At 39.5% G+C, this 12500-nt stretch overlaps 1 protein-coding gene across 1 annotated transcript in view; it reads left to right on the forward strand.

Moving 5' to 3' along the window:
* LOC307002511 (AT-rich interactive domain-containing protein 3B) overlaps positions 1-12500 on the forward strand; it is a 63383-nt gene that overhangs the window by 3167 nt on the left and 47716 nt on the right. The window contains exon 2 of the mRNA XM_079620188.1: positions 1997-2539. Coding sequence (XP_079476314.1) covers positions 1997-2539 — 543 coding nt within the window. The remainder of the gene's footprint in view (positions 1-1996; positions 2540-12500) is intronic.

Raw genomic sequence — 12500 nt, forward strand, 5'->3', positions numbered from 1 at the left:
TTTTATATGATTTATATTATATATTAATAGAACTATTTAATATATAAATATTTTTTTTTTCTTAAATGTATATATACATGCATGTGTGTGTATTTATATATACAAAATAATTATACTCAATACACACACATATATTATGTAAACACAAACTTTTATTTTGGATTCGATTAATCACGATTAATCGTTTACAGTCTGGTTGTGTGTTTGCGTGTGTGTTTATCTCAACATGTTTTGCTGTGATTATGGTTGCTCTGATTATGAGCTTAATTGCATGGAATTTGATCTAATTATTGTGTTTACAATATTGCCTGAATCTGATTATAATTGCATTATGAGGGTTCAATGCAAACCTGGTGACATCAGCAGAATGTGTAACAAGGGCCAAATGTATATGTTTGCTAAACAAAAGTGCATGAATATGATCAATGAAGACGAGATCCTGCAAACTCATCCCATAACACACTTATCATGTTGCCAAAACATGTGCAGCTTAAAGGGGTCGTTGAGTGTGATTTGACTTTTCTAACTGTAGTTAGTGTGTAATGTTGCTGTTTGATCATAAACAACATCTGCAAAGTTACAACGCTCAAAGTTCAGAGCAAAGGGAGATATTTGCTTTTAAAGAAATAGTTTTTTAAGAACTACAACAAACGGCTGGTAGGAACTACACGACATTCCTCCCGGGTTAGTGACATCACCAACCCTAGAATTTACATAAACCCCGCCCCCGGAACACGATTTATAGATTATCATGCAGAATATGCTTATCAATGACTAGAAGATAACTACACATAAGCTTCATAAATTCATCAACTAACCATTCAGAAATGTCCTGTTCTTCTACATGTGTCACTTCTTCTTGAGTCTCTCCATCATCGTCTGACTCCGGTTTGAACATAAAAGCTTTTTTGAAATGTTCAGTGTGTGTGAGAGAGAGGTAAAAGGACACGCACTCTTGAAGCTCCGCCCCCTGTGCTGGGAGCAGCAGCTCATTTGCATTTAAAGGGACAGACACAAGCGGTGTGTTTTTGCTCACCCTCAAAAAGTGACGATTTTAACATAATATATAAAAATATCTGTGGGGTATTTTGAGCTAAAACTTCACACACACACTCTGGGGACATCAGAGACTTATTTTACATCTTGTGAAAAGGGCATTATACACCCCCTTTAAATCAAGAGAAATAATGTGGGTTTAGTGCATGCCGAGTTAAAGTTGACATATTATGCCCCTTTTCACAAAATGTAATATAAATCTATGGCGTCCCCAGAATGTGTGTGAAATTTCAGCTCAGAATATCTCAGATCATTTATTATATCTTGTCAAATTTGCCCCTTTTCGGGTGTGAGCAAAAACACGCCGTTTTTGTGTGTGTCCCTTTAAATGCAAATGAGCTTTAGCCCCGCCTCCCTTCAGAAGTGGGCGGAGCTTCAGAAACTCCGGCAATAACCGAACCGGCCGATCTCACTCCTCCAGAATCCCAGAATAACCAGTAGCGAGTGCAGGAGAGACTCAGGGAGAGTTTCTGGATGCTAGCGGACACATTTGTGTAGTTGTTGTGGAGTTACACTGATCATCTCATCATCATGATGAACTCTTACACAAGTGTCCACAGTTCCTGAGGTGTTTATAAGACAGCGCTGACATGTTCTGGTCACTAGTGTCCAGTCTGTGCTCGACCACACAACAGTTTCATGCTTTGCTGGATCTTCTGCCATCGCGTTACAACTGGTCTCTGTTATTGCTTGAGAAAACAAAATGGCGGTGCTGTGATGGCCGGTAATATTATAATAAGATCCTCTTCCTTCATCAGAATCTGATCTGCTTCTTTTTTAACATGCTTGCAGAGAAAGGCTCACCTAAACAAAGTTACTGGGTTTCACTTTTCATGTTTTCTGGGTTGTTAGAAGCACCGATGTTCTTGATGTGTCCCCTTTAAAGCTGTGCTGTAGTCGAGTGCTCAGCTCATTGACGTCTTCTTCTTCTGTCTCTCAGGAGGCCGGTTTGTCGGGTGGCCTGAAGCTGGAGGCCATGATGGAGCATCTCCAGCGCCAGCAACAGGCGCGCGCGGAGACCGAGCACAAGGAGCGGCGGCTTCGAGAAGCTCACATCATGTACGCGCAACAGGTCGCGGCCCAACAGGCCATACTAGCCGCCGCTAGGGCTTCTGGAGCCGGCTTCATGAGCAGCGGACAGCTCTCTCTCGGCTCCAATCACAGCAGCGTGGAGGACGAGCGCGGGCGAGATTCAGATGATGATGATGATGATGAGATGATGGAGGGGGACGAAGGCAGCGAGGAAGACGAGCGGACGCCGAGTGGACTGGAGTTTCTCAGGAATCAGACGCTTGCGCTTCAACAGGGAGCCGTACGCTTACCCGGACGCCCGACCGCCAGCTTCCCGGACCCCAGGAGAGCCGCGTCGCCCGCCGTCAGGGTGAAGCAGGAGCCCGAGGACGACCTCTCGCCCGCCGAGCGCCCGTCTGCCGCGTCCCCGAGCGCACAAGCGGAGTGGAGCTACGACGAGCACTTTAAAGCGGTAAGAGAGATTGAGCTGTGTTCTTACACGCTCTTAAATCAAGATGCATTTACTGGAGAAGAAGCAACATGACTTGTAAATTCGCCTTTGGCTAAGCCACGCCCTAGAATGTAGATTGACCAATCACAGCGCAGCCAAGAACGAGCTCCACAGCGGTCCGACACTTGTTCGCAGCGCTCCATTGACTTTAACACCGGCGTCTCGTATGTTTGGTCTCGGCAGGCTATTACCGTCGTAGTTTATCAGAAATATGGCTAACCGTTGTGCCTGGGGCGTTTGTAACACAGATACGTGTTTCCCAGAGAGGTTGGAGGAGGTGTGTCCGTTTCCCCCTTCCCAAAACCGGTCAAATCCTGACAAGTGTCGTTTGTGGATTAAACTGTGTGGACGTCCTCAGTCAGCGAAACCCTCAAGATCAACAACACACTTTTGTGTTTTAACCTTACTGTGAGTTACACTAGTTAGACAGTTTTATGCTGGTTTAGGTCATGATTTCGGTTCTCTGCGCTAATTGTTGATACGCTAGCACACACTGCTAATAAACACAGCTTTATACTCGCGTCGTCCGTGTGCTTTGTAATAACGATTATAGAAGTGAATAGAGACCCAGCTCTGCATGAACAGTGTTGCTCCTGATATTGTGAGTCCCAGTCTCCGTCTCCATTAGGATATGATGCGCTGGGTCATGTTTTGACTGTGACCGTTATGATTTTGCCTCTATTTGGATCTTGTTGTTGCTTGTGTTTATGTCTTGAATATATCCTTCGAACGCACACTGAGCCGCTTCTGCCTACTTCTATCCGACACTTTATTTGCTGCTTTATAAAAGTTTGATAAAAGTTCAGCAGGAAGAGCCGTCACAGCATAAGCCATGTTGATACCAAACCAGAGCCCAGATGAAGTTGACGGACATAGCAACAGTAACTAAGGGGGGCGGGGCTTAGCCAAAGGTGAATTGAAAAATCAATTGAAATGTAGTGAGTGCCAGTGGGGTCAGAAAAATAATCATGTTTTCTCTTTGAATTAAGATAATTTTTTGGACCCCAATGGCAGATATTTGTTGTTGTTTCAAGCACAGACGGACTTAAAGTCCCACTGTAGTCCCTTAAAACACAACTTTGATCACCAAAATTACATATTTAAAAGTTCTTTCCTTCATGCCTTAAAATATCATGAATGTAACTCGACACCCTTGCCTCATTTAGAATGCGTGGTTCTATGAATATGCAAATGAGCCCCGCCTCCACTCACTCACTCACTCAGAGATCACTGGTTGGCGATCACACGTTGATCTGATTGGTCAAGGTAGTGTGTGACGTCAGAAACACCAGCGATTTCACACCGTGTGTTTGAGACTGTCTTTGGTTCACTGCAGTTTTAAGCAGAAAATACTCAGCAATGCTGTCCACTTATGAACTTACACATGGTGTGTGTTAAAGCAGATTAATAACTCCACATACACACATAAACTACATTAAAAGCTGGATTTACACCACAGGGGGACTTTAAGTGGAGTTAAGTTGCTTTTCGTTCCTCTTTCATCTGCCAAAGGAGTCTGAAAAATAAACTTGATTCAGAGGGAAAACCGGATTATTTTTCTGAATCCAACTAAAAAATGTCTTGTTTTAATCTCAAACTCACTTCATTTTGATACATTTTCAGCAAAAAAGTCTTAATATCAAACACAATTTTGCTTCTTCTCCAGTAAATGTATCTTGATTTAAGAACGTTTAGATATTTGTGCTGGAAAACGAGACAGAATTATATATTTTTTCCAGTGCATTCACGATGTGTCAGAACAATGAGTTCATATCCTCAAATACAGAAATTGTTTGTTAAATGCTATTAATAATAGTGTATTAAACAGAAACTTTCTGCCACTTCTTTGGTCGAGACACAACTATTGTAAATCTGGAATCTGAGGAGCAAAAAAATGTAAACATTGAGAAAATCTCCTTTAAAGTTGTGCATTTATGTTCACGATTGTGCTGCATTCACTCACAAAAATACATGTTTTATATATTTACGGCAGGACATTTACTAAATATCTTCATGGAACATGATCTTAATATCCTAATGATTTTTGGCATAAAAGAAAAATGGATCATTTTGAGCCATACAATGTAGAGTTGGCTATTGCCACAGATATACCCGTGCGGCTCCAGACTGGTGTGTGGTCCAGGGTCACATGTTGGCAGTAGTGTTGTCAAAAATATCGATATTTCGATAAATATCGATACTGACATATCTGAACGGTACCAATACTAATTTCCCGAAGTATCGATACTAGCCAAACTTTCACTTTCACTTCTCCCCAAAGGCGCGTTGACAAACACCACACGTGACGCACTCGTCTCATTCGCTCTGGTTAAATAGTAAAAGTGAAGTGAATGGAAAGATGGCGAGGGCGGCGCCCCCGCGACCGGCTGTGGTTGATTGATAAAGAACACCGCGAGCGGGCATGTCGGAGAATAGCGCGGACACGCGTAAAAACACACCGCGAGCGGGCATGTCGGAGAATAGCGCGGACACGCGTAAAAACACACCGCGAGCGGGCATGTCTCAGTCGGAGAATAGCGCGGACACGCGCTTCACACTGCGAGCGGGTATGTCAGAGAATAGCGCAGACACGCGCTTCACACTGCGAGCGGGCTGCGGGCACCCAAAAGATTGTTTGACAATCAATAATCCCTCACATCACTCATTTTTTAAAATTATGTTATAGGTGAAAACAGACTTAAGGAACAGGCTCCAGGGGTACCATTTAGCAAGCAGAGGCTACGCTCAGCATCAGGGGTGTTTGTTGTTTGGACAGACCTTTCCCCACTGCTAAAAAAATCCTAAACGAAACACTGTAACTCTTCTCATTTTAACTTTTCTGAAACATTAACCAAGATGGCCTAGTATTGTTGTTGATATGAGTCTGTGTTGTCTCGTTTTTTCACCGTAATTCTTAAAGTTAACATAATCTGACTGAGGAATCCGACAAGTAAATATTTTAACTGTGGTCAAATGTAAATTAACTTGTGCCTATTTAACTTTATTCAGAAAATTATTATTTAATTCTGCAATTTGCCTTCATTAGCGATTATCATCAATTTGATTACACAGATATGAATTAAACTAGACAGCTAGACAATGGCATCTCTGAATTCAATAATGAAATGCCTTTAACTAAACATTGAATGTTTAATCTTATTATTATACATTACTGACACTCTATCCTCCAATTTGATACTGTTGAGTGCTTTTTTACAGTAAAAAGCAAAAAAACAGTTTTGGCCTACTACAGTAGGCTATATTTTAATCTTTGATTACAGTAGGTTATACAAATACAACGGGTCATGTTAGCCCTGGTCCAATTAAAAAATATTAACAGATAGAACTCAGGACATTTTTGTTCATGTAAAATATATCTCATTGTCATGTTCTAGACTTGTTATATTTAGCTTTAAATAAAAAAAAATACCCCCTTAATATTGTGGCAGTTTTTTTCTCTGTGGTATCGAAAATGGTATCGAATATCGATATTTTTCAAGGTATCGTATCGAAGTTAGAAATTGTAGTATCGTGACAACACTAGTTGGCAGTGTTTATTATTATATGTTTAGGAAGTGCAGGATTGACGAGTCGGTCTGTCAGTGCAGAGGTTCAGTTACTCATGATTTCTCCCTCTCGTCCTCCTCACACTCGTCACGCGTGTCTTCAGTGTTTGTGTTTGGTTTTGTCTCTGATCCGTGTGTGTCGCTGGCACAGAGCCGGACACTTCGCTGGACTTATTTGTTCTCTTACACTCCTGCCAAACGCTGAGTCGACTTTGGCCGGCGTCCAGACTGTGTAAAGAGACATTTGGCCCAGTTTTGTCAGTTCACACGTGGGAGTGTTTGTGCACGTGTGTGTGTGTGTGTGTGTGTGTGTGTGTGTGTGTGTGTGTGTGTGTGTCTGTGTGTGTGTGTGTGTGTGTGTGTGTGTGTGTGTGTGTGTGTGTGTGTGTGTGTCTGTGTGTGTGTGTGTGTGTGTGTGTGTGTGTGTGTGTGTGTGTGTGTGTGTGTGTCTGTGTGTGTGTGTGTGTGTGTGTGTGTGTGTGTGTGTGTGTGTGTGTGTGTGTGTGTGTGTGTGTGTGTGTGTGTGTGTGTGTGTGTGTGTGTTTCGAGTTGCACAGTAGCCGCGGCGCTATGATCTGCAACATCATGCACGTTTCCTTCAGATGTATAGGTGTGAACGGGAAGGTTTTGTGAAAGTGATCCTTTGAGATCTTTTTTTTTTCTTTCCACAGTCCCACAATGCATCTTGATTGAGTGCATGCGCCCTTAATATCATCATGCAACCATTTTGCTTTCCTCCAAAACCAGAATAAATACAGTTTACATGTATGCAGTTAGTAGTACAGAGAGTCAAACCCAAATTTATCCAGACAACTTCAACATTTCTCACATTATCAGTTTATTCACTATAGTTGGTAATAAAATATGACAGAACTCAGTTGATATTTGACAGGTTTTGTCCATCCTTCTGTTAGACTCTCTCACACACACACACACACACACACACACACACACACACACACACACACACACACACACACACACACACACACACACACTTCTGTTAGACTGTCTCACACATGAATTATGTTGAATATCTGTCAGCTGGTAAATTTAACTACACAATTAGATAATACCAGTTTAGCTCGACCAGTGACCAAGCAATGCTTCATGTGTTCAGTGTGTGTGTAAAAAGAGCATTAGCGATTACAGACACACACTTTAGCAGAACATGACCAGCTCAAAGTGTCCCAATCATCATTTTTGCTCCCAAATATGTATCGGTAGTCACTGTATGAAGAATATTTGGGTATAATATGTCACAATTTACTTTATTCTGCTCTCCTCGCTTATATAAATGAACTATAGTGTCCTGATCACACTAGTAAACGCATATCAAAAATGATATCTGGAGTCTGAGTAATGCTGGGTTTGACTGTATGTTGATTCCATCCATTATGTTCTCCAGAATAACATGCACTGATGACTCGGTCGCTGTAAGAACAGAAACATGGGGTGAATCGACAGTAAATCGAGTCAGTTTTGATTTCCGATGGACTGTAGTCTGAATATAAATCTGTTGACGTCTTGCTGTGAATCAGGCGATCTGTCAAGAGCTTGAAGAGCCTCTGATGTGATTAAAGGCTTATTTATAGAGGCAACATCATCCATTCTACTTTCCCAGTATAGACCAGCGGTGTGGACGTGCACAATCCTCACAGAGAGAGAGAGAGACTGGTGGATAACACAGATTCCTACGTCCTACTTATGATCTCAGAAGTCAGAATTACAATGCGTTTCAAGCTGATTTTGATTGACTTGAGCGTTGAGCGATTTCATCTATCTTGCTTTATATATCATGCAAAGAAATGAAGAGCAGAATGCACACGTGTTATTATGCATTATGCATCCACAGAAAATGACAAAATGTAGTATTGTCAATCATTTCGCCTCATAAACCAACTAAAGGAGTAATTATTTCTGTCCAGATTCATATGCAATTAATTCTTTGCAAAATGCATGCAACAGTGACTCTCACAACCTTATCACTAAAACCAATGTGCAGTCATGATGATTCTTTCATTTAATTCATGGATGCATATTATTCTGACGATTATAATGGACAAAATCAAGTCTACTCCAACATACTGCTAAACGCATTAATGCCCATGTAGTCTTGCTTCACACTGAAATATTTGGAAGATTGTTTCCGCCACAGAATAAAACATTTTAGAAGATAACTGCGTTTGTTTATCTCGCAATTCTGACTTTTTATCTTAAAATTGTGAGATATAAAGTCAAGATTGTGAGATATAAAGTCAGATTTGTGAGATATAAAGTCAGATTTGTGAGATATAAAGTCAGATTTGTGTGATATAAAGTCAAGATTGTGAGATATAAAGTCAGATTTGTGAGATATAAAGTCAGAATTGTGAGATATAAAGTCAGAATTGTGAGATATAAAGTCAGGATTGTGAGATATAAAGTCAGGATTGTGAGATATAAAGTCAGAATTGCGAGATATAAAGTCAGAATTGTGAGATATAAAGTCAGAATTGTGAGATATAAAGTCAGAATTGTGAGATATAAAGTCAGAATTGTGAGATATAAAGTCAGAATTGCGTGATATAAAGTCAGGATTGTGAGATATAAAGTCAGAATTGCGAGATATAAAGTCAGAATTGTGAGATATAAAGTCAGAATTGTGAGATATAAAGTCAGAATTGTGAGATATAAAGTCAGAATTGTGAGATATAAAGTCAGAATTGCGTGATATAAAGTCAGGATTGTGAGATATAAAGTCAGAATTGCGTGATATAAAGTCAGAATTGTGAGATATAAAGTCAGAATTGCGTGATATAAAGTCAGAATTGTGAGATATAAAGTCAGAATTGCGTGATATAAAGTCAGAATTGTGAGATATAAAGTCAGAATTGCGAGATATAAAGTCAGAATTGTGAGATATAAAGTCAGAATTGTGAGATATAAAGTCAGAATTGTGAGATATAAAGTCAGAATTGTGAGATATAAAGTCAGAATTGCGTGATATAAAGTCAGGATTGTGAGATATAAAGTCAGGATTGTGAGATATAAAGTCAGGATTGTGAGATATAAAGTCAGGATTGTGAGATATAAAGTCAGGATTGTGAGATATAAAGTCAGGATTGTGAGATATAAAGTCAGGATTGTGAGATATAAAGTCAGGATTGTGAGATATAAAGTCAGAATTGTGAGATATAAAGTCAGAATTGTGAGATATAAAGTCAGGATTGTGAGATATAAAGTCAGAATTGTGTGATATAAAGTCAGAATTGCGTGATATAAAGTCAGAATTGTGAGATATAAAGTCAGAATTGTGAGATATTAAGTCAGAATTGTGAGATATAAAGTCAGAATTGCGAGATATAAAGTCAGAATTGCGAGATATAAAGTCAGAATTGCGAGATATAAAGTCAGAATTGTGAGTTATAAAGTCAGAATTGTGAGATATAAAGTCAGAATTGTGAGTTATAAAGTCAGAATTGTGAGATATAAAGTCAGAATTGTGAGATATAAAGTCAGAATTGTGAGATATAAAGTCAGAATTGTGAGATATAAAGTCAGAATTGTGAGATATAAAGTCAGAATTGTGATCTCGCAATTCTGAGGAAAAAAGTTGGTATTTTTTCCTCAGAATTGGACTTTATAACTCGCAATTGTGACTTTATCTCACAATTCTGAGAAAAGATATCAGATGCGAGATATAAACTCACAATTGCATGTTATAGTCAGAATTGACGAGTTTATTTCTTGCAATTCTGACTTTTTATCTCACAATTCTGAGAAATAAAGTCAGAATTGCAGGATTTAAACTCGCAATTGTGAGATAAAAAGACGCAATTATCTTTAAAAAAATATTTTTATTCTGTTGCAGAAACAAGCTTCGATAGAAATAAGAATATCCTGTTTGCAAATGCATTGCATGATGACATTGAGCATCTGCACACTAGTAAAACATTCAAAGGACTGTGGCATTCAGATCTTACAGACTCCATCATTCTGATATAAAGACAACAGAGACGCTGGTTCTGATCTGAAGGGAAAAACTAAAGCATTTCACAAACCCTGCTCAGCCTGTCAGTGATGCAATCATGAGTTCAGAGAGGAGATGTGCGTCTCTCTCTGTGTGTCGTGTGTGTTGTGTTCTGTCATTATGTGTGGCCAGTGGTGTATAATGACACTCTTCATGGTCCCAGTCTCAGGTTGCGAGGTTGGAGGGGGAAGGTTCAGAGACACGCTCGCGTTTTAATGGCATCTCTGTGAGTTTTAATGACAGCTGCTGTAAATTCCTCCCTGAAGCAAACAGACCGGGTGTCGTGTTCAGATGCTCAGATGCTTGATTGATCAATCAGAAGACTGCTTTCTTTCCATGTGAAAGTTTTCAAATATTATTGATTCAAAGCTGAATTTTCAGCATCATTACTCCAGTCTTCAGTGTCACGTGATCACTATCATTCTGATGAATGTACGGTGTTCCTCTTAAAACCTGAATGACTATTTCTTCTGTAAAACACAAAAGATATTTTGAGAAATGTGTTTTTTTTTGTCCATGCAATGAAACTCAATGGGGTCCAGTGTCGTTTAGTCCTCAATGTTCTTCAAAACATCTCAGAAAATCATACAGGTTTGAAACAACATGAGGGCAAGTACATGATGACAGAAGGTTAAAGGTAGGGTAGGTCAGAATTGTCTAAAAAAACTTTTATTCAAATTTGTTTAAACTGTCTTTATATACCAATACATAATTAAAATGCAAGTACTCTGAAATAGAGAGTATAAAAAACTGAGTGACTCTAGTGTATTTAATCTTCAATAAACACAGCTCATTAATTCCATTCACTCCCGCCTAAAAACGGGTGCGCGACTGCGCGCACGTGGGCGGAGCCAGTAATAGCGGCGGTAGTCATGGCGACGGAGAGTGACAGTCGCGCAAGCCAATCACGTGTTTCGGCCCAGTAGGAATTAATGAGCTGTGTTTTTTGAAGATTAAATACACTAGAGTCACTCAATTTGTATACTCTCTTTTTCAAAGTACTTACATTTTAATTATGTATTGGTATATAAAGACAGTTTAAGCCAATTTGAAAAAAAAGTTCTTTAGACAATTCTTACCTACCCAACCTTTAATGCATGAAATACATTATAATCCATAACACTAAAGTTACATTTTGCTCATGCACTCTTAGAAATAAAGGTTCAATGGGTTCTCTATAGAACTCTAGTGTTCTAGTGATAAAGTATGTTAATGAGTTTAAAGGGTAACTGTCGCCAAAATTAAACCTAGGCTCTTTTTGTTAATCTACCCGAGTCAAACTTTCATGTAAAAGCATAGCGTATTTTCCGGACTATAAGTCGCACTTTTTTCATAGTTTGGCTGGTCCTGCGACTTATACACGGGTTTCTGTGCAACGTCATCACGTAGATGCGCGCGCATCTAAGAGGCAGAAAGCAACAGTCTTTACGGCTATATCTAGCAGAAGCAGAGATGACGCGGAGCTGTTGTGCTGTAAACTAGCCTAAATGCATAGGGTATGTCATGTTTTTATGATTCGCAAACTTAGTTGGACAATTTCATACTAGTCAACTAACTAACTTTTTACATAATGTTATATTAATATGCAAATGAAACACAAGCAAACAGATTCAACTCTGAAATTGCAGTTTATTATTGAGTCAACAAGAATTTACAAACAATGCGAAATCTACGTTAATTACAATGTTCTTTTACAGAACTCGGCATAACATATAGCGGTCTTGCCTCTAGGATGCGCGCGCATCCGGTATTGTTTGTATACAAGAAACCTGTGTATAGTCAGGTGCGACTTATATACCAAAATGAATTCATTCTGACTGAGATGAACCAAGAGAAACATTACCGTCTGCAGCCGCGAGAGGAAGAAGAGTTCAGTGTTGAGGAGTGAGATCGGGAGCTGGTGAACTTGCTGACCGGTAACTAGTTGGACTCGCTGGCTAATGTTAGTTTAGCCTATTCAGCCTCCATATGTTCTTTATGCTGTTGTGCAGCTGAATAACTGATAATGTGTTACGCTAACACACTGACACTATTCAGCTGTTGTTCTGTGTGCTGTCGTGTCGCTGAATAACCTTTCCAGATTAAATGTCTGTTCTTGGTCTTGGATTTTGTGAAATAAATTTCTAAATAAATGCGACTTATAGTCCAGTGCGACTTATATATGTATTTTTTACTCTGACACATTTTTTTTTGACTGATGCGATTTATAGTCCAGTGCGACTTATAGTCCGGAAAAAAGTAGTAAACAAACCATTTTCATTCAGCTGAACAGGAATCAGTGAAAGATTCAATTCAACAAGAGTGAGAGGTTAATGATAATGCACTGTGTGTGTGTGTGTGTGTG

The sequence above is a fragment of the Phoxinus phoxinus genome (assembly GCF_949152265.1).
Source record: "Phoxinus phoxinus genome assembly, chromosome: 8".
NCBI lineage: Eukaryota > Metazoa > Chordata > Actinopteri > Cypriniformes > Leuciscidae > Phoxinus > Phoxinus phoxinus.